At 40.1% G+C, this 22905-nt stretch overlaps 1 protein-coding gene across 1 annotated transcript in view; it reads right to left on the bottom strand.

The window, feature by feature from the left end:
- The window catches only part of LOC139689460 (uncharacterized), a 32406-nt gene extending 15435 nt beyond the window's left edge, over positions 1–16971 (bottom strand). The window contains exon 1 of the mRNA XM_071586592.1: positions 15562–16971. Within this exon, the coding sequence (XP_071442693.1) occupies positions 15562–15968 (407 nt within the window). The 5' untranslated portion in view covers positions 15969–16971. The remainder of the gene's footprint in view (positions 1–15561) is intronic.
- Between the last annotated feature and the right edge of the window lie 5934 nt (positions 16972–22905).

Raw genomic sequence — 22905 nt, 5'->3', positions numbered from 1 at the left:
GGTCCGCAGCTTAACGTCCCATCCGATGGACGGCGTATTCACTCAAAGTGCCCTCCACAAAGCACCTTAAGTAGAGATCGAGATACCACTGAAAAATGTTCAACACCGCCGGGATTTGAACCCGGGCCCTCTGGGTTGGAAGCCAGTACGATGGCCACCGCAACATCTCGATCCCCCTATAATCGAGAGGGATTTTTTAGCCTTTCCATTTTATTATTTATCATTTATTTATTTCCGCAAATATTTACCATGTCACAATTTAAAAAAACACATAATTCTCGAATTCTGTGAATAAAACTTAACATAAGACACCAACTTGCATGATCTTCGTTTAAAATATGGACTAACATCAAAAGAATTATTTCTATTCGTTAAGCTTTCCAAAATAACCAGTGAAAGATGTTAAATGAAGTGCTAAAAATGCTGAGTTGAAAGTAAAACATTTAAGGTTTCCAATGCGCACAGAATATTTAGCGGGGTATCCAAAGTATATTGACTAACCAGCTGATTACTTACGTAAATGTTTAATTAATAGATGTTTCTCCTTTGAAGTATGAAATATAAATTTACCTTTTAATTTTATATTATACTAAGTTTCGGCTGGTACCTAGCGATCATCTTCTATTGCCGCCCATATTTTTTTAAGTTTGGGCAACCTTATTCTGCCACTAAATTTGATTCTTGGGGTGAAGAAATGAACATTAAATTCCACGATGTGATTGATTTAGACACTCTGTTGGATGAATAGGAGACGGTGGGCAATATTGATGGAATTGAGGAAAAATTGCCTCATCCGCCAATCCAATGCGTAATGTTTTCAGTTTCAACGTAAGACGGGAACTAAGATATGTTTAAGTTCATCACATCAGTGAATGAGCTTACACAACAATGAATGTGTTCGAGGAATTCCTTCAAGCCAATTAGGTAGGAAAGTGCGGAGAAAAAAAAATCATAATGAATGAAAATGGAAAGGGCTCGTCACATCGCCGCACTCCTCGGGTGCTTCAGCTGAAAGTCTTTCTGCTTTAAGTCCGCGGACTTTCTTCGCGTTTCCGGCTGTCGACGACAAGAGGGGAATTTTGCAATCTATACCTCGACGACCCGAGTTTCATTTCAATGACATAAATAACCCCGAGAAGTTTTTGCTCGAAATGCTCTTCCTGCAGGGGGTGAGGAATGGAACGGGTATGCTAGATCATCCTACAGTATCGATCAAAGCTAGCCTCCAACATCAGCCGACTCATCATTTCGACACACCGTCTTTTTCAGCGGTGCTCATTTCGCGGTGCGCTGTTCAGTGTTTTTACTAGGCAATTCACAATTACAGTAATTACAAGACGATGCGTAATGAAACAACTAATTTTTCTCCTTTCAACGATGCTCACGAGAGAGGCGGTAGGGTTGACAGATGCGAAAACCCCGCGCTTCCATTCGTGCGATTCACCTGATGCTGGTGTTGGGTGTATAAGGTCATATTGGCACCACACGCAGTCATATTTCAAAGGTCAGAACAGTTCAGATTTAGCTTCAGATGAGAGTTTGGGCGGCATTATTGAACTGAAAGATAAGCAAGGTGTTTGCAAAGCCCTCCGATATCTGATGACATTGCTCCATGCGTAGGGAGATAAAATATTTTACATAAAATTATCTGAGCTCGCATTCGGAGTTCTAATTTTCATATGTTGGTGAATGACCACCGTAGATGCTGTGAGAAAATGGCCAGAATTCAGAACCTACACGAGCACCGATTATAGGTATAAGTAGAGAAGACATACTGGGTTTTCGTATAAAATAAGAAATGAAGATAGAGGAGGAAAGATAACTGTTCAACTCCATACATGACCGAAGAAAGCGGATGGTACATATTATCAGGATTACCTGTTAACAGATGAATTGGAGGGCACGGTAAACAGGGCAGAGGAGAGCGAGAGAGGGAGCTGTCGATCATTAAATATTCGAGGGAACCCGCAGTAGCAGATAACCGATGATAATAATGCAATCAATTCTTCGTACAACAAGTGGCTCATATCCTAAGTTTTATAATTCTCACGTCACGTCAGGTCATTGCACGTCACTCAGGTCATTTATATAATTTTTTTGCCAAATAATACGGAATAACTTCTTTTCTTTACTTTTTGATTGAATATTTACCCAATTCTCTTCTGATATAATGAAGTTCCACAAATATAGCTCAGAAAATATCTTGATTTTCTTCATGCGGGGGGAGATTGTTGGAATGGTGCGGTAGCTAACGTATAGGCTTCCCACCGAGAGGGCCCGGGTTCAAATCCAGGACAACAAATATTTTTCAGAGGTATCCCGATCCCTATTTGACGTGTTTTAAGGAGAGCGCTTTGAGTGAGTACGACGTCCGTCGGATGGGCCGTTAAACTGCGGACCCCTTGGCGTCTTTCGACAAGAGTAGGCTAATGCCGACGTCGGGTTTCTCTCCACCCTACCTTTCCCATCCATCCCTAATGAAGCAAATGACCTTAGCTGTCTGTCGCCTCCCATGAAAACTAATACCCCATGCTGGTTCAGTATTGCAATGACTCGTACTTTGCCATCGAACCTATATGCAAGGGGGTATCGTTAAGTTTTAATTCTTACTAAAATTAATCAAGATAGAAATTTAATTTAATTTTAATATTCTTAAAACTTCTCTACAGTAACCATCTAGAGCAATACATTTACCCCAGTGCTTCTTGATCTTTTGAAGGCCGTCATTGTAGAACTCAGCAGATTGTGTCGAAAACCACTGTTCCACCTCTTTATTGGTGCCATTTTTTTGTCAAATCACCGATTCCGCAATGGTTTTATGACATATAGTACTATTCCTCCCCATAGCGATTCCATCCAGGAAAAGCGTGGTCCGCGCTCATTTGATTCTTTCTTCCCCCTCCGTTTCTCATTGCCCTCTTTACCATTCCTTCTTATTCCAAGATAACCTATCGCAACCCCCGTCCTCATGCGAGGGTAATTAAACCTAAGCACAATAGGGTGGGCACCACTGACTCACACCACACATTTTTAATCATATGCTTCAGACGTAATTACATTTCCAAGATTGGTGATTGATATTTTTAAATGAGAGGGCACATTACATTTGAATTAAAGAACGAATTCCAAATCACAAATAAGATATTTTTTAGATATTGTGCGCTCAGAGAGATAAGAGTCAAAGTTATATGTAGCACATCGGAAAATTGAACAAGTGAACAATAACATCGCAGGCTTACTTGAGAACTCAGGGAGGCATGTGAGGATGACTTTTTGGGCCCTGTCGTAATAATTGTAGCCAGGAGATTTCTTCAATGTAATTTAAATTCCCATTCAGAATGAGAGTAGAGCAGAAGATGACCGAAACACCTGACAATCCTACGCAGGAAATTCTAACACAGCAATCATCAAAAAACGGTCTGTGAACAGAGCAAACGACAACTTTTTTCTTGTCAAGATCATTTTCCGTCTCAAAAGGAAAATGGAACCCATGATGCCACCTCTGACGCGAAAAAAGAATGCATGCGAAAACTGAATGGAATTATAAACTACATGGATAAAATTACTGCCGAATTTAGAAGTGGTCTGGAGAGATAGGCGTCCAATTCGAAACCCAAACAAAGCGAAGTAGCAATTAGAGAGACGGATGGACCGAGACACACTAAATGTGTAGCTTCAATGTATTCAAGTGGTGTTAGGTGGGCAGTAGGACAGCGTTGTCTTCATCCCAGGTGATCTACTACTTAAGCGCCGGGAAAACGGCAAAAGAGGAACGAGAAGGGCTGGAGGGGTGGAAATGTAGAATTAAATAGGCAGGCGGAGAGCTGAATAAGTCGGTAAGATTCATCGAAGATAAGGCATTAAGTAAGTCACCCAAGGACATAACCACTCACGCGCACGCGTAAACATATATACGAGAACGAAATGCTTAGAATATAAAGCCAACTCCAACCTATGACTTAACGCCGAACATAAGCTGGAAATTTTACAACAAACAGATTGGGAGATAGTCTTTCATAGTGCGGTCTAAAAGATGGTTGTAAGGTAGATGTCCGAATATAACTCAAGATACATATGTATGGCTACAATCAGGCATTACCCTACGAAAACGTGGGTCATTATTAGGTATTCTACCGTTTTATGTAGGTTTTGAATAAGCATATAATGGACACCGGTACATTGCTTAGCCTCTCCTAGCATTAGATAGGCTATTCAAGAATTCGGCTATGTCTACATATATTTTGACCGTGATATTCAACGTCTCCGCAGCTACTTTGGAGCAAACTCCACAGGAATTCACATTCATGTTGAACACTCTAATAAGGGAGTATGTTAGGCAAACAAGGATGAGTCAGGAGAAGAATAGGCATGTTGAACGGAGTGAAGGTTGGCAGGATGTGGATTGGAAGAACGACTTATTGTAATGCAGGTTGTAGATTATATATTTATTTAGTGTTGCGTTAGGTGAGCGAGAAGTGTAGAGTTAGTTGATTAGGTAACGGATCCGTTGAAAACCTACCTCAGACCGATAGACTACAGTTAATAATAATAAACTCCTAATTAAACACAATTAACTTTCAAATTAGATTATGGAACTAGTAATCGCAATATGGACAATCACAAGCTCCTTAGTCCAGGTTCGAGAAAAACACACATGTGGTAATCAAACCCACGATTCCTGGATTAGCAAGTGAAGGTGTAACCCTACCACAGTTAATGTTGACAATATTTTCATTAATTTATTTAGTGCATTTATCATTTAATTTTCGGCAACACCAGTTTTTTCTCATCTAGCTCATGACACATTCTCAGGCATACAGTAATTCCGTAAATTGAAATGTCGGCAAACCGTTAGATGGTTAAGTGCTGCCAGAAGCCTTAACATGCGGATAAGTGAAAGGCAAGTACATTAAGATAACATGTTATCTACCGCGGAGAATTTTAATTATCCGAAAGTTTAAAATCTGCCTATCACAGAGAGGAATTTTTGCACAAGGAAAGATAAGTAATATTCACAAAAAACGGTATCTCCAAATTTACCACCTTGGTTTAATCTTCGTGCATTATTTAAAGGCCAACGCCCTCATTAACACCTTTTTCGATGATAAATAGGTGACTTACCTAATTAAAACATTACACCCACATGATACAACGCATTCATTTCCTGTCATTATCACCAAAAAATTCACTAATGAATCATAATAATATGTAAACATACTTAGTTTGTTATTTGGCGTATTTTCAGCGACTAAACTCTGATTCATTTAATTAAAGTATACACCTATATAAAATTACAAAATTGCGTTTCCCAATCTTATTAATTCCCTGTCAATAATATAAAGAAAGTCCACCAATTAAATACAATAATAAACGAACAGGCATGAATTTATGAAGTCTACGAAACCATTCAATTCAGCCAATTACTCGAAATTTTTACAACAGCTAGTAGTTTTCTGTTGGTTCTGGCCGGCGTTTAAAGTTAACGTTTAAGCAAGGCATTAAAACCAATGGAAGCATTTGGTAAGATTGCAAGCATATACGCCGCGTGCCCTAAATATTAACGCTCAATAAATTACTGTCACACCACCAGTTTTCCATTCATAGTCAGACCATTTTTGAGATATCCCTACCCTCAGTGCATGTAATTTCTTTAATTTCGGCAAAGCTAACGAAGAGGAAGTAAAGATGAACAACCTATCTGGGGAATTTGACCAGTTTGGTGGATGGTGCACTAACATTAGATTAGTGGATGATATCAGGTTCTTGCTGCGGTAACGGAAGAAGACCCAGGTAATTTTTTTTGCCTAATCAGTAACTACTTCGATGATTTGTTGAGGATCTGTCGGGACCCATAACTCTATTTTGGTATGGATTTTGATCTACGGATCTCTTTGAATGTAATTCTAATCTGACGGATATTTTCTCACCATCCTTCCTCTTCACCCAGATTCCTACAGTATTTAATTAAATTTACTACCCACCTACCCTCTACGCACCACCGCCAGTCTTCCGCCGCAACCGCTGGTAATGGAACATTTATTTTAAACTGCGAAAACCTTCTAAGATAAATTCTAACAGTCCAACAATAAGCACGCCATGAGTGATCCTAAACTATTATGTGGATCATGCTTTATGCGTTTGACCCCCACTTTTAGCCACGGTTTTGGAAGAGAGGGTGGCGCGTTTCAATCGTTCCTGGGATCATGAAACTTAATTATGCTCTACCCCTTTCCAAACCAAAAGGCGTTTCCCGGTCTAACAACAAGGGAAGCGCGGCGTTTATTCCTCCACTTCATCCATCAAATCAATTTATGTGGCGTTTCGGATTGTTGGAATAATCGTACTGCGCATCTGTATAATTCGAACAGGTAATGAACGCTTTACGTTCTCCAGCAAATCAAGGCTTCAACGTCCCATTATTCCCCACCTTCCTCTGTACGCTCTAAATAAGCTATCCCTCTCCTCGACCACGCATTAAATTCTTTACTATTGTATCCATCAATACAACACTTTCGTTTAGAACCCTACCCTCCTTTTCCATTACGTACTCTATGAACGCACAAGACTCCGTCAAACCTCCCCAGCCTATTGCCTCCCGCATTTGGAAGCGGTTAGCTTCCTCTTACCTCCCACCCAATCTAATAATTCTTTCATTGCCTCCCTCTCTCTTATAACATTCTTTCTACTACTTGTACTACTCAAATTGTGCTTATAACATTCCATTAAAAAATATTACAAAGTTATTCATTAAATATCACTCTTCAAGGCCCAACACCATATTTCGTCAAACCCGCTCTTACATTCAACGCATTTTCCTTGGGTTATTTTTCATAAATGTACACCCATGGAGCCTAAGAAAAACTGGCTTCTAGTGAAAATATGGAATCGTTCAAAGAACTTAGACATTGGAAAATGACACTAATCCAAGCCCTTCACGATGGTGACTCAGAATCGAATGTTGATTCTGGATAAACATACAGGTATTTCTGCCAGTACTGCGGAAATGTTCACCAATTGACTTCAAGAATAGTCGACACTAAACAGGCTTATTAAAAACCCTACCGTAGATGACATCTACGACCGAAAGCATATTTCTCTTACATCTGTGATTTCATGACATTCTTTTCACTCCTAACTTCAGATAAGTTATCGGATGAAAATGTGCAAAATACTGAAATTCACTTTTGTAAAAACCATCTACGTACACGCTTCTAAAGACAGTTTGCTTCTGAAGGCAGTCATCCAATCCTCATTTGATTTTCGTGTTATTTAGTTTTCACTTTTTAGTCAAAGAACGCATTTGGAGGCCTCCCCCGTCACATTATTGCAACCTTTAGTTGGACATGAAGAAACTCAATGATTACCATTGTAACTTGTGGCGTATTGTATTTGCTATTACTGCTTAGCCAACACATCACCAATGCATATCATTAGCATTTTCACTCAGCGAAAGCTTAATCGGAGAACACAAGTCCTTGAGAACACTACGACTTATGCGCTCGCGGACACGAACGAACGCGGAACGAAGTTGTCGGAAAGTAATTCGAAATATGACAACTGGGTGTTCTTCGAAGTTTCTCTGCTCCTCGTACTCTTAGCAACCCGAGATTGACCAGTCGATGTCTTCTTCGTAGCCCACATCAGCGTGAGCCAAGTTGGTAGTTGTGAGTTGGTAGGCGACCAGCAACCTCTGCCCGGGACATCCATTCACGTCACATGCATGAAAGTGAACAGGTGCCAAGAAGGCCACTTAAATTCAGTTGAAAAAGTGTTTTTTCCCTCGCATACATCTACAACGGCTCTCGTTTTTTCAGGGAATTCCGTAGCCGCACATAGAAATGAGAGCGCTTAATACAAATTACGCAACTGAATTATTCCCCTTTGCCCGATGCCGCTCAATAAAGACCTTCGTAAACAATTTATCTGATTACCGACAACTTTCGAAAAAAATTAACTTCGAGGTCATTGTTCATATTTCCAGGAAAAATAGACCCCTGAGTGGACTATGAAACAGCATCGGATAAAACACCTAACCGAACCAAAACCCATTTCATCTCCATTCCAGTATAAACTCGGCAAAAGCAATAGCGACTGCCTTTAGCTTAAGAGAGAGTTTACGACACGAAAACTGTAAAAAAAAAGCGGGAAGCGGTCTCTGCATTTCTCGAAGATTGTAACTAAATGGCCAAACTTTGCACTAGTGAAATTCTCAATACGTAGCGGGATAATACAAAAGTATTTGCAAGAAAAGACGGATCACTACTGAGACATTCAAGCAAGAATGATACAATTGCGACGCAAACAGTGAGTAGAAGAACTTACTCTATGTAGGTTATCAGTGCCATCCAAATCCACTCAGACTATTGTTGGCACACCAGATAGTCCCTCGCTTGGAACTGTACCAAGTGGTGAGCAGAACTGCTATTCACAATCTGCGTAATATTCTATAGAAACATAACACGAAATTAAAAAAATAAAAAACATTCGCCCAGTAACAGTTGACTTAGAATTTTATTGCATTGGATTTGAACGAGCCAAATAAATTTTAAAATGGTGATATCACTGTGTGCCTCGTTGGCACGCGAATGATGTTCTGTACATCATTTCCCATCGACGATGACGCGATAGAATGATCATAATAGGTAAATTTATAAGCAGAGAAAGAGAGAGTTGATAGCAGTGGTTATAATATCTCGTCGCTGGGCCCAGTGGCGGCGTAAGGTAACGTCGTCACCTGGCAACCCAGCGGAGTTTACCTCCACCTAAGCTGGGGTGTTTGTAATTGCGTTTGCTGTTATATTATTGATGAAAATATGATATAAAATTCCAAAAAAGCTGTTTTCGTACAGAAAAAAATGAATAAAATCTGTAAACATGAAAACTCCCCTCACAGTATCACATTCACACAGTCAATATGGCAAGATATATCTAATCAAACTACCATCCAAAGTCTTACTGAGATTCTATAACCCAAAAAAGAATAGTTAATATTGCCTATAATAACATTTTATTATTATTACACATTTCTTGGCTGAACTTAATTTCGCATTTCTACAATTTTACATAAAAAGTGTATTCAAGAGATAATTTAAGATAAGGATATCAAACCATTAGTAAAAATTATTTGATCGATGTTTCTGAATATTTATTAGTTCGGGGCAAAACGCTTTTTAAGACAGGTCCACATTGGCAGGATTTGAACCCGCGACCTCTGAGGCTAATGAAAATACCCTGCAGATCAACCAGAACGGGAACAGTTTGTAAATGATCGGATCAGAGAGCATATAAATTGCGTCGGCAGATAAATTGCAGCTGCCGCATATGCAGTTTGCACAAGCGGCAACGGTAAACTTCCAGCACCATCGTGGAGTAAATTTCGTGTAGCTAAACCAATCCTTCGACCAGCTAGCTCTGGGTTTCTTCTGATCTTGGCTTGGTCTTACGTTCAATACAGTCAGCTTAGGAATACCGTTCTCCCACGATTACGACATGCGGCTGGAAATCAGCGGACGAATTTCCAGGGCAATCACGTATAGGGAAGTAGCTGCGAGTCTCCCTCCCTTATTAAAGCCGTGTTACGAGCCTGGCGAGTGATGAACACTCTTCTTATTCTCTAGGGAAATGGGTATCCTCAAACTCCTCCCGTCCCGATTGTCGAGGGTGTCGTTGAAGGCAGAATCGCAAATTATTTCGTTGCAGCTTATGACTCTAATGTCACTCACTCCCGTGATCGGCATAAACTGCTGACACAAAATTAATCGGAGAGCATCGTTATGAAATGAACATTACATGACATGCGAGAAAACTTCCCACCGTAAGAAGATCGAGTACAGTGCGGACAGGTGGGAATTTCCCGGTCTCAAATCGATCATAAACGTGTCACAATATACCTTAGCGTTTCGTTACATCTGAATAATGGAATCCTCAGCGTCTGCATATTTTCCATTGGAACGCTCACCGAGTACGCGAACTGCCTCACATTTCATAATCTGTAATTATAACGGGCGATATCTTATGTATGCAACATCCTTTGATTCAAAGAAAAATAACTTAAATCTTTGGCGTGAGCTCTTGTCATCGCTAAGACACTGGATACTCTAGAGTCACTAAATATACTTTAATGCTATTCGCATTTTATCCTATTAATTCAATCCATGAATTTAAATAAACTACCTGAACAAATCAAAGTAAAGATCGCATCATACTGCAGCCCTACGAGTGCCCCACTCATATAGCAACTCCTTCTCAAGTGCCGCGCGTTGTTTTGAAAAAAAAAACACTTCTGGGACCTAACAACATCACGCTCAGTAGCCGAACGATACTAACTGGACTACGATAGTAGACTAACACGCCAGATATAAATGATGAATAATATTTAGAAAAAAAGGCATTGCCAGTCGTCTTCTACACTCGCCAAAGGTGTTTTCACCCGGTTACACACCACGAGTTGCTTTCGCTATTTTTCATCACGGGCATCGCAAACCACACCTAGAGTAATGAATCCCGGAGCATCTTAACTTCCCTAGGATCTTGGAGGATTTTTTTTAAATTTTGACGAAGGCTATCCGCTCCCAGCGTTTTGCAATTCAATTGACAAACAAATGTACTTCAATTGAGTTTCTTTCCTAGATTTTTAAACTGCTATTATTAATGGGTAGGACTAATTTTAAAAATTAACGCTATTATAACAGGTGAATAATTTATTAATGCCTTGGCTTCGTAAAAATTTGCTTTAAATTCTTATGAAAATTATCACCCTTGCATTAATGCAATGATTATTTTCTGCTTCACCATTAATTACACATCAACATCGATCGAACGTCCAACAATTGTGGAACCATAGACATTTTAACTAGGCCCTCTCAATTTTTTTCATATTGAATTGCGTCGATTTCATTCCAAGTTCTTTAAATACGGATTATTTTTAAATAAACTACTGAGAATTTTGAAGCGTATAACAAAAGTAACAACGAAAAAGTACCTTAAACGCATATTTTTTCTTTTTCCAATGAATGCAGCACGTGTGTAGTACGTTAAAAATTTTACCTGTTTGAAAATTCATATTTTAACAATGAATGTATTTTTACAATATGCCAAGACTTCATTCTCAAGTGCAATACACTGCACAGAATAAGATGTAGACATTCGGTCGCGGAGAGCAGTTGAGGATTCTGAAATTTTGGACGTGAAAACAGCTGGGCGTAATGCAAGATAATGGGTACAAAAGGACGATAAAATAAGCAGCAACGTTAATGCAAAAAATATGCTCATTTCCTAACAGAAGTTTGAATAACTAATTTCACAAGATAACGCTACGAAAAGCACTATTTTGACCTAAATTTGGATCCTAACGATAATTACGACTTGTGTATGCAACGCATGCGCACTTCCTCTCTCGGGGATTAGCCCACAAATGGCGTAAAATTTGCCTCTTTTGGCCTGTCTCTTCCCCATATCACATCGTGTCGTCAGGAATCAAATCCAGCGCAAAATAACATTCCGTAAATATTTTTCCAGAATGAACACAAAGTTTTTCACTCGATTAATGCTATTTTAAATTCATGTACATACTGTTTTTAAAAATTTATTCATGAACTATGATGCTACTTTAAATTCATGGGAAAGCATATTTAGCCAATGACGGGTACTTGCATTTATATTTTGGGTATAAAGTGAACTTTTTCCAAAGAAGATTGAAGATTTTCCAAAGAAGATTAAAGATTTTCCAAAGACATTTTCACGATATCTCGACAACGCACTATTTACTGGAACATACCTACGGGTGTTCAATACTTCACAAATAGTGATGTCCAGGAGCGACGAAGTCAGATTCCATTCTAGGGGAGGGCTAAAAAAAGACCAGACGACCGAATCGTTTTTGATGCAGCATGTTCTTGGTAAATGACTAAGACAACAGCCATGGAATAATCAGCAAATAAAAAAAGGTATTTGCACCCTGGCGGAGGGCTTAAGCTCAATTAGTTATCGCCTCACCCCAACCACAGCAGTAGTAGTATTTAGGGGAGGCGACCGACAGCTGAGGTCATTTGCGCCATAGGGGATGGACAGGAAAGGATCAAGGGTGGAGAGAAAACCCGGAATTGGCCTACTCTTAACGAAAAGAGCCAAGGCAGCTTAACGTCCCATCGGACGGACGGCGCACTCACTCAAAGTAACCTCCACAAAGCACCTCCAGTAGGGATCGAGATACCTCTGAAAAATATTCAACCCCGCGGGGATTTGAACCCGGGCCTTCTGGATGAGAAGCCAGTACGTTAGCTCCCGCACCATCTCGATCCCCCACCCCAATCACTCCCATGGAGATGTGACTGAGGCACCCTATATAAACTTGGCAACATAACCTTATACCTTGTTGATCCGGGTTGAAATGGTCCACGTTCTATTGAGCATTCAATCACTGCTTACAAAACGTCAGTAAAAACAAATGTAAACATCATAGGTCGACATAAAACCCTCGAACATTTTCACCAGTAGCAGCTAAATAACCTCATTACGCTCAAGGTTAGTCCGGGATTTACGGTTAAAAAAGAATGGTTCAGAGAATCAGGAAAACACTCCAGGCAGGGAATTGCAAAGACTTTTTTCTCAATCGCAGGCGACCTGTGAAATTTGAACCAAAGCACAGTATCTTTCTTTTCTTAACTTCAGCGAAGAACAAATTTCACAGCAAGATCAACTCACTATCAAATTTTACGAATTGTGGTATAACAGTTGACATGCTTGCATTAGGAATCAAGTAGACATCGCATGAAGTTGAAAACCCACTGATGGTATAAGAAGGCGAGACAGAACGGATTCACCGGAAGAGAACCAGGAGAAAGAATCATTGACCCGATAACGACGACGCAAGAAATACATCCGGTGGTTTCCTGCAAGGGTTGACCGTATTAAAACTAATCAGTGGAGTTAGCAGGTTGTTACACTTCATGAAAATAATTGCTAATAGCAACAATTAAAATATATTTTTCACATGTGGGAGTGAAATGTTTATCTTTATATAATTCTGATGGTCTAGTACTGGCAACGCATATTCCATTTCCCTAACATTTTACTTTTCGCCAGTGCCAAAACATGCGAAGACCTGAACCACTAAGTAAAGCCAAATTCAATAAAAATGACGTTTGGAGATGCTTTGTCGCGTAACAGTAAAATATGCGTACATTTATCCAATGTGATTGCCCATTTGGCATCCGTAACCCGATTGAAAAGTCCGCCAGAGAATATTTAAAATCCGTGAAAAGTTAATTATGTCCGGTAAGGGGAATCTAAAATAGAGGATTTTTACTTAAATCCACTGAAATTTCGGAAAAAAGTAGAACAGATGTAAATGCTTCGGCAAAAATTCGAATGCTCGACTCGGGCATCGAAACTTCGGCCAGAATAGAGACTCATCCGGTGGAAGACTAGAGAGGAATTTCTACGAGAAGCACAATTACATCTGTAATTGTGGACAGTAACGGTGGGCGTCACTCTCGGAACCCAGACTTCCTGATACAATTACTTTGCCATGTAAGAAGGCCTCGGCAATTTAGTTGAAAATATTTTTTCGCAGACGGATTGCCGATAAGTTCCACAGGAATGTTTTCAGAATGGGATTGTGGGTAGTAATTATGTCGGTGATGTTTGCGATGAGGTTAATCTCAAAAGTACCCAATGTTTTAGGAGATATTTCTGTTAATAAATCAATCTACGCTTTTCATCCCAAGGTTAGTTTGATGATGATGTAAGTTATGTAGAGTTTACCTTACACTTATACTTAGAAAGCTCCACGACCAAAGGATCAATGCTAAATGCTTACTCATTACTTGCTACAACGCTTACCGTTAATTGTTTTCCAAGTGACCAAATAGTGACCGATAAATCACACAACTTATATTTCGCTATCCGAAGGTATACTATGCGAAACGGCTCCTCTAATCAGTAGTCGGGTGTTATCTCTAAAGATCAAAACACTTCTCTCCGGTGCTTACATTAGCATTATCATTAATGCGACGGTTTAGATAACTGAGAAAGCATGGCCGACGCGCTATCAATGCCGAACCCGTTACGAACGGACCGGAGGTCACCTATATTTTTTTCTCCCAGCCTCCCTACTTCTACACCAATAAATCCAATCTTAGTGTAGTATTTGTAAACGTATATCAACAAACCAATCACGGACTTCTATCAGTTCCTCCCAAACTCCTAGGTCTATAAACTTATTTTGTGGGAAAATTATTGCGAATCGAGTCTTAACATTCCCCATGAAATCTTTTTGAAATATTCAACCCCTAAGGCGAGAAAATAGGGGCTGAAATTTTTATTTACAGCTGTGCCCTTTTGGTGGATTTTGATCTAAATCTGGGCACCTTAATATTATCTAATAAATACGGGCAATGGGTTATTTTACGCACGAAAGTTAACTATTTTTAATACATCGAAGAATTGTTTTCTTCGTGTATCATACCTATCCATTGGTGCGTAAAATACTTGTAAATCTCAGAATTTATAACATTGAAAAAATATTACTAAAAATATTAGCAGAATACTGTCTTTTACCAAAGTCATTAAAGTTTTTCATTTCAACCCACTTTTTTCAACGTACTCTATTCACTTGATGACCGGATATTGTTAACAGACTGGGCTTCTGCTAATGGAATTTTTTTACTGCTGAAGTCTCCCTTGAACCAAATTCACATGGATGTTAAGCCATACCTACATAGTAATTATCATTGCTAATGTAAAGTATCCCCCAGCTCAAGCCCTTTCACTTCGGAGACTCGGCAAGGTCGTCTACTCAGTACCCTGAACACATCCTAATCCGTGATTTTTGATTTGCATCTGTTCTTTATTTATCATGATAAGTTCACAGATGTTTTAGTTGTTTTATCAGGACTACCCACCAAACTATATCAAGATCGTACCGAAAGAAAAAGTGTCTCGATATCGAACCATATTTCCCAGGCGGATATTACCTCTACAACATTAGTAAAGGGTTGCTGACTGGTGTAAGGTGGTTGTTAGACCATTTATAAATTACATCCACAGCACAGTGCTCATTGTAAATAGAAAAGTAGCGCCGACCTGTGGCAGAGCAGGGCTCTAATATTAGTCGTATATAGCGGTGTGCAATACACTGATGGCTAAATTAAGACACAAAATGTCATATGGTTATTGTACAAGCGAGATCAACCTCGAGAGCATAGCAAGTAATGCAATGCAATGCATATCATTGCCCTGGCCCACGAAGGGCTTTGATCATAAGGATGTTACACATATATGCCTTTTAAGTCAAGTGAAGTGTCATTACCGCCACTGAAAAGAGGAAGCAAACAAGTTTTTAATCACCTCTCCCTAAAGGACGGAACTTAATGGAAATTCTGAAAAGGTCGGAAGAAGTGGGGCAAGCAGTGTATGCATGAGAAAATTAGTTTTATGTGGGGAATGGACCAAGAATGACGTTCCATCATTGATCCTGATGCCGAGAATAGGCATATTTAAGACACACCACAGTGATGGAAACGGAAACTGCGAAAATTAAATGGATGGGTAGGTACTCACTAAGTTTCTATGAGTTCACAGTCCATAAGTATCTTTCCGGGTCCGAGGGCCACCACCGCAACCGTTTGGGCACTATGGTAAACCATAGGGGGGCGGCCTATTGACTTTGCCGTCGCTTGTGGCTTTCCGCTCAGCTTCTTGAGTGTGCCTCTGGGGAAGAAGGGAGGCGCCCGGGACTGGAAGATTGTTTGCCCCTCCGAGAGCCCGGCCATGGCCAAGAGGAAGAGTAGAACAGCCAGGGTCCCGCCGCCGAAAACCAGGCCTGCAGAGGCCGCTCCTCTCGCCGCCAGGGAGGGTGGTCCCTCCGCGCTCACGTCACCAAGTCTCTCCGCAAAGCCCAATGGACTCCGATGAGCAACATAGGGCACCTCAAAGCCCATCTTGACCGGATGAACGCTCGTCTCCATCTGAGTTCCGGTAGCGGACGAAGTTTACTAATGAAAGAAAGTTCCGCCCTAAACTCAAGTGAGAGTGTGGAAACCCCGATAAGACTTAAGGTTTTCACTAAGTGCAATGCTTTTCGAAATATTCGGGTTTGACTTTCTCTTCCGAAATAAAAATGTCGGCAACTGATTTTTCCGGGATCCCTTTCGGCGGGGAGAAACTTAAAAGCCCACTTTAATGGTAATGCATGGCCACTACCAATATAACGAAGATCAGTACATCAAATTGAAGAGAATATTATCCCTCGATCACATATTGCCGCAGGAAAGCATTTGTGCTCACCAGCTGTGCATGTTCATTAATATTAAAATGACATCCACTATAGATCTAGCCACATAAACGTAAAAAAACACTCAGCATCGTTAATTTGGTTTGGCGAAACGATTTTCAAGAGAAACGAATTTTTAAAAGAATGTTGCATCTATGTACATCCGAGGACTCTTGGCGTACTGTCACCCTCAAACACCATCACATGTATGATTTCGAATATGAAACAACGGTATCACATCCCTACCTAGGTGCGTTGGAATGACAGTAACTCTGACGAGCGTTGAAATCTCTTCGAAGGATAGAATTACGCTGACGAAGTGATCACTAACGAAGCAAGCAATGCCGCCGGTTCTTTGCACAAGGGACGTAAATACCAAGGTAACATAACACTCAATATTCTTCTAATGAATGTCTCTCGACAAAGCTGAGAATTTTCTTCTGGATGACACCAAAATTCTCTAATTATTAGTTTTCTGTAGTTCCTGAAACTTTCGCGACACGGCACGATTCAAACATCAGGGAAAACGAGAAGCTGCTATGTAACCTCAAACTTAGCACAAGCTTAGCCATTGAACGTACCTAACGGTTATCAGCACTCAATGCACGTAAAGAAAGAACCTAGGAAGCGCTTGGCTCCTGAGCGCGCGCGTGCCAGCTACGGGGTCGATTCCGGTAAGATAGCCCAGGTTCACTCGAGGAACGTGCGTCTCCAACTGAGCACTCGACTGGGTTTTTTAGGGCATGGGATCAGTGGGACGGGGAGATCGTCCGCAGCGCCACCTCTACGATACGAACGGACGGTGAGAGCTTTTCAATTTTGCTTCCGCGCTCCCCTCTTTTCCCCTCTTTCCAACCGCGAGTCGCATCCGTCGTCGTCCCATGTAGGTAATCCTCTACGGAATCGTGGGAGAGGCAAATGCTCAAGTCATTTTGACCGTGGCGGGTCTCGAGGACGACATGCAAAATATTCTAAGGGAAATAATGATCGTGCTCTTCCAGCTCCTGAATCGTGGATCATCATCCCGTCATTTTTCAATTAGCGCACGGAAAACTTCCTTGAAGCGGATTCGCCATCTTCTTTGTAATGGTTTTGTATATAACACGCAAGCCACTAGCTACGACCTAAACAATACGGCATTTCAACAATAATTTCCTCACGACTGCGTGTTTGAACAACAATGGCAGGGCCTAAGTATCAGGAGTGAAATTTCCAGCTGAACACAAAAAATGTGTAATAATGATTTACGAGAACAGAAATTCTTTCCACCCACAGACTCATAGGGGTAAGCATACCCATAGCGTAGGTATTACATAAACTGCTTGGAGTTAGTTACTTTGGGGAAAACACACAACAATTGTGGAACTAAATTAAAGAAACTGGCAGCATGAAACGAAAAGTGGGGATTACACTGAATGAAAAAATTAAGGATAAGTGTATTAGCCCTCTCCTTGAATAAGCATCGAGCACTTAGGAAAAACAAAGTTCTTAAAGAAAGAAGAGGAACATTGGCTTTTTTTTACATATCATATGGATGAACAGAAAACGCCCCATTACTCGTACCATGGAAGGAGATGGGGTGGTCTAATGGTTAGAGTGCTCGACTACTGACCGAAGGGTCTAGATGATTCCTAGGGTCACCTCTGAGAACCCTATGATTCTGGTACCAGATTTCCCTGGTAAACCACAGGCAGCACATGGAAAGGAACTAACCCCCATATCCTAATGTGTGAATTTCAAATCCCAATGGAATGGGTGAGCTCTAACCTCACCTATCAAACCAACTTTCAGGTTGATTATTGATGTTATCTAACATGGTAGTCTTGGTGTCACATTAAAAATAACAAACAAGGTATGATCAAAAAAAGACCGGACTTCACTAATTATAGATATATCTTAGACGTATACGCCGACGCCACCCCATGGCAAGTCGCCTGGGTGATCCCACTTGTGGGGGCCACGGAAATTCGGGCCTTGGAGGTACAGAGACCCATCCTAGAAGTGGAGGCGCTGGCCGCATTAATGGCCGCGCACCACGCACTTAGCATTACGGAACCCGACACCTGCGTTAATGTATTTTGTGATAACCAGGCAGTCAGTCACTCATTTGTTAAAGGCAGAGGAGTACTGTTCTCCTGCCCAGATGTATTACAGTTATATGTATCATTAATAAAGGAATTGTCACGCAATGTGACCTGGAGGTACATCCCCTCGGACCAGAATCCGGCCGACCGTCCTTCTCGGACCGTCCTACCTCCCTATGCCCGCTCGGCCTCGGATTCGGGGTCCGGGCTGGTATATAGGTGGGATGAAGCCTGAGCCGCACGGATTTTATTCTGCACAAACCGTTCAACGGATCGAAACGAGAAACAGTGCCTTATCTAGCGACACATTTGACGACTAAAACGAGAGGTTGCTCTTGTTTACGTCGAGTCGTTTCGCAGCAGCAGCGGTACGTGTCTTAATCTGTTCGTTGCCACGTGCAACAGCCGCAATGAAGGAGCTAGAGGAACAGCGTGTGTGCGTGAAATTTTGTTTCAAACTTGGCAAAAGTGCTACGGAGACATTTGGAATGATTCAGCAAGCCTTTGTTAATGAAGCTATGAGTCAAAGCTAGCGTTTTGAGTGGTAAAGTCGTTTTAAATCGGGAAGAACCTCGACAGATGAAGATTCGCGAACGACGAGGCCTTCCCCTTCGACAGACCCCAACCATGTCAAATTGGTGAACGACTTGGTGCGGGAAAATCGCCGTTTAACTGTTATAGAGATAGCCGAGGAGGTGAACATTAGTTTTGGATCCTGTCAGACAATTTTGACAGACATGTTGGGTATGGCGCGAGTCGCATCAAAATTCGTTCTGCGGGTGCTGACTGATGAACAGAGACAAAAACGTGTTGACATTTGTCAGGAACTCCTGGATCGAGTCAACGCCGGCCCAGATTTTCTTAAAACCATCGTAACTGGTGAGGAAACCTGGGTTTATGGTTATGATGTAGAGACAAAGGCCCAGTCTTCTAAGTGGAAAGGTCCTCCTTCTCCGCGACCAAAGAAAGCTCGCATGTCCCGGTACAATGTGAAGGTCATGCTGGTGTGTTTCTTCGATTGGGAGGACTGATTAATTACGAATAAGTCCCTCAAGGCCAAACCATCAACAAAGATTTCTACTTAAAGGTTATAAAGAGGCAGTGGATCGCAGTGAGCCGAAAGATGCCGGACATGTGGAGAAACAATGCATGGCGTTTCCACCACGATAACGCGCCCGCTCACATAGCGCTGATCGTGACAGAGTTTTTCACCAGAACCGGAACTTCCGTGATCCCTCAGCCACCCTACTCTCCAGACGTGGCTTCATCACTTTATTTGTTTCCAAAGTTAAAATCAACCTTGAAAGGGCGCCGATTCGACTCTATTGCAGACGTTAAAACTAACTGTACGGCGGACCTGAAGAGGATCCCTAAGGTGGCTTACCAGGCAGGGTTTGAGAGCTGGAAGAAACTTTGGCAAAGATGTGTCGTCAGCCAAGGCATGTACTTTGAGGGCGATAAGTTCGATTAAGCTGCATCTGTCAAAATGAACAAGTTATAAAATCAGTCGTCTTTTAATGATCAAACCTTGTAACGGCTCTAATTCTACAAATCACTAATTTCCCTCACAGCTGGCACTTCCTTACAATACAACCCAACAGCAACTCAAAAGGTAATATTTATACATGCCATTGTTTCTTTTCTTTGATTGGAACAATTGTTGGGAATGTGAATGCATAATTTTAAGAATGGTACGGTGGACCTGGGAGAGAAACACTGAAACTTTTGAGGAAGGCATTAAGATTAAAATCAAGCATTTGAGTGTCAAGCTTATTTGAGCTGTAGGTATCATTATGCATCAAGGCATGATCAAACAGGTCACCCATGAAGTTGCTTTCTGGTTCCTCAGTTATTGCTAGAAGCTGCTGAGGGATGAGAATAGACTAATAACTAACTAGATGTTGAACAATGCACAGCATGTGCATTCCAGATCATATAAAACTCCATTAGATGATATAAATATGGAAATAAAGTTTATTGAATTTATTTTTCAGTGAGTGATTATAATTAAAGATAGGTAATTTTGTTATTTTTTAAACACTGTCAACTAGCAATATGCTTTGAGAGATTTGGAGTGAAAGACTTGGAAAAAAACCTTCACTATGGAAAAATATTGCCATCACTTGACATTGAAAGCGGCTGGTTTCCATGCATAAATGAGGAAATCCTCCTGCAGGTTTCTTGAAATCTACTAAGTGTCAACCATTTAACCTCACCTACTCAGTCGACTGACTTTCAATTGTATTCTATTTAAACGAAAATCAGATTTTTTAGTTTGAAGTATTTTGCAATGCAATTGACAAATTTAGCAAATTAGCCAAGGCATTCTGCATGTCAGTTATCACTTAACTTCCCCTTGTAATTTGTTGAGATAACTTGGCAGCCTACACTACTAGGAAATGCATATTTCATATCCATGAGATATATCTCATATTTTCAAAGCAATGAATCCCATCTTTTGGAAAAGTCTTACCTCTTTTTTTCCAAACAAACATAATTTCTCTGTTATGCTTGGCTGGGACTACCAATGAAAATGTGTGGTAGATTTTCATATTTGGTAGTCAAATTCTTAAGTCAAGCAATCTCATAGTCTTTAATCCTCTGGAACGTTCCCCCTCTTGGGCAGAGCTGATTGCATGGACCACTTGAAGTATTTTCAGATTCAGAACCTGCTGATTAATAAGGCAGTGGAATGATTGCAATTTTGGTATGTCTAGATACTAATTGGCACTCTATCATTTTTAATTCCAATGGTTAATACAAATCCTTGCCTTTGCCTTCAACTTTAGCCACTGGAACAGCATCAACACACAGTCACAAATATGAGTGTCTTGAAAGAAAGCTCGTGTTATATCTCTGAAATGCAACAAATTACATTAAGAACACCTTCCCAGGAGTAGTTCACAGGATAGAAATTCTTTCAAAAATTTTCTTCACTTTTTGATTTTTATAGAGGGCTTCAAGTCAAACCACACACCATGACTCCAATATAATTACCTCCATGAAGTACAACTGAAAGATACTGATATTTTCCTGGTACTTCCTGCAATTAGTCTTCCTGTCCATATAGTTATTCCCTGCCAAATAAACATAGTAGAGTTCATATTTCAGCCAGATCACTTTTAATTTCCATGAAATTAAGGGCATTACTATTAGAAACCATTAGTTACCATAGGTAACACATATTTGCACAAAATCTCAGTGCACTGCATCTTTGACTTGTATGAAATACAGAGAATCAAACTTTTGAACAAAAGCTACTTTTCCATAAGCTTCCATTTAAAGTAATTCCTATTACTTTTTTAAATATAATAACACTGAATTCAAAGTGGTCTCAATTAAAGGTAATGAAGATATCTTTTAAAATATTCACGGCACAATTAAGTTAGTGATTAATTAGAAATCAAAAACACTACTGACCTTTGGCTTTGAAATATTCAAAATATCCCTTACAAAAAAAAAACTTAAAAATGTACATAATGCATGCAGTGTTCTCTTAACTCCAATAATATCAAATTGTGACAAAAAGAAATACTATGGACCATTTGAATTGTTTCACATGAATATCTTATTTCTTAATAATTTGCAATTAGTTTAAAAGAGCAGAATCTGAGAAGAGTCCAACCCCTTCATATGTTCCAGTCACAATATTTTTGAAACACTTCAATATATTAAATTATGATGTTTCCAGATGCTTTTTAAACATTCCTAAATAAAGGAGACACATTTTTGCTATTTAGTCAGTGAATAATTCATTTCACAACTGGCTTTCACTATGGTATTAATGCTTTCACAGCCTTTATCGCTACATACACGCATTCCTTTAGATGAAATATGCTTTTCATATCCTCATCTCTAAATTTAACCTCCAAGTAAGAACATTTATCTGTCCTTTAGAAGTGCCACATTTCATAACATCTCATACTCAATGAAGAAACTAAAAATAAATCACAGGATTATACCATTTGCCTCCGTGCAAAAGCTACTCAATTCCAAACTTTTTCATGGAGTGATTTGCTAAGTAACACCATGACAGAATCAAGTGCATGGAAAAAAACACTGATATTAACATGATACTTTCGCTATGACATTAAGTAAATTGAACAATATATAGGGTGAACCTGCAGTCCCAGAAATAAATAGAAGTGCTGCATGAGCTGCAGCCAGTATTACTAATCCAAATTACATTGGCTTGATATTAGTAGATACTCTGGTGTTTTTACAGAGAAATCAAAAATTCAATTTTGACTTTTGTTTCAAAAACTTCCATTCCACTTATTTACTGTGCAAGGGTCACAGTTGGCATCTATTGTACGTTAAATGAAGCACTTGGACGACCAATTAGAAACCCTTACTCTATCTCAAATTTGTTTCTATTTATAAAAAACAAGCACTGATTATACGCCAATCATATAGTATTTAACAGCAGGAGCTCTTCGACTTCCCATGTGGAAATCACTGAGCCATGCATGAGATTAATTCAACAAATATGTAAAATGTAATTTAAAAGAACCTTCAGAATCAGATTTATGTAATAAGCTATAAATA

The sequence above is a fragment of the Hetaerina americana genome, unplaced genomic scaffold (genome assembly GCF_022747635.1).
Source record: "Hetaerina americana unplaced genomic scaffold, ioHetAmer1.1.p SCAF_24, whole genome shotgun sequence".
Classification (NCBI taxonomy): Eukaryota; Metazoa; Arthropoda; class Insecta; order Odonata; family Calopterygidae; genus Hetaerina; species Hetaerina americana.
The sequence above is the reverse complement of the archived record's forward strand: the minus strand, read 5'-3'. Positions and strand labels throughout refer to the sequence as shown.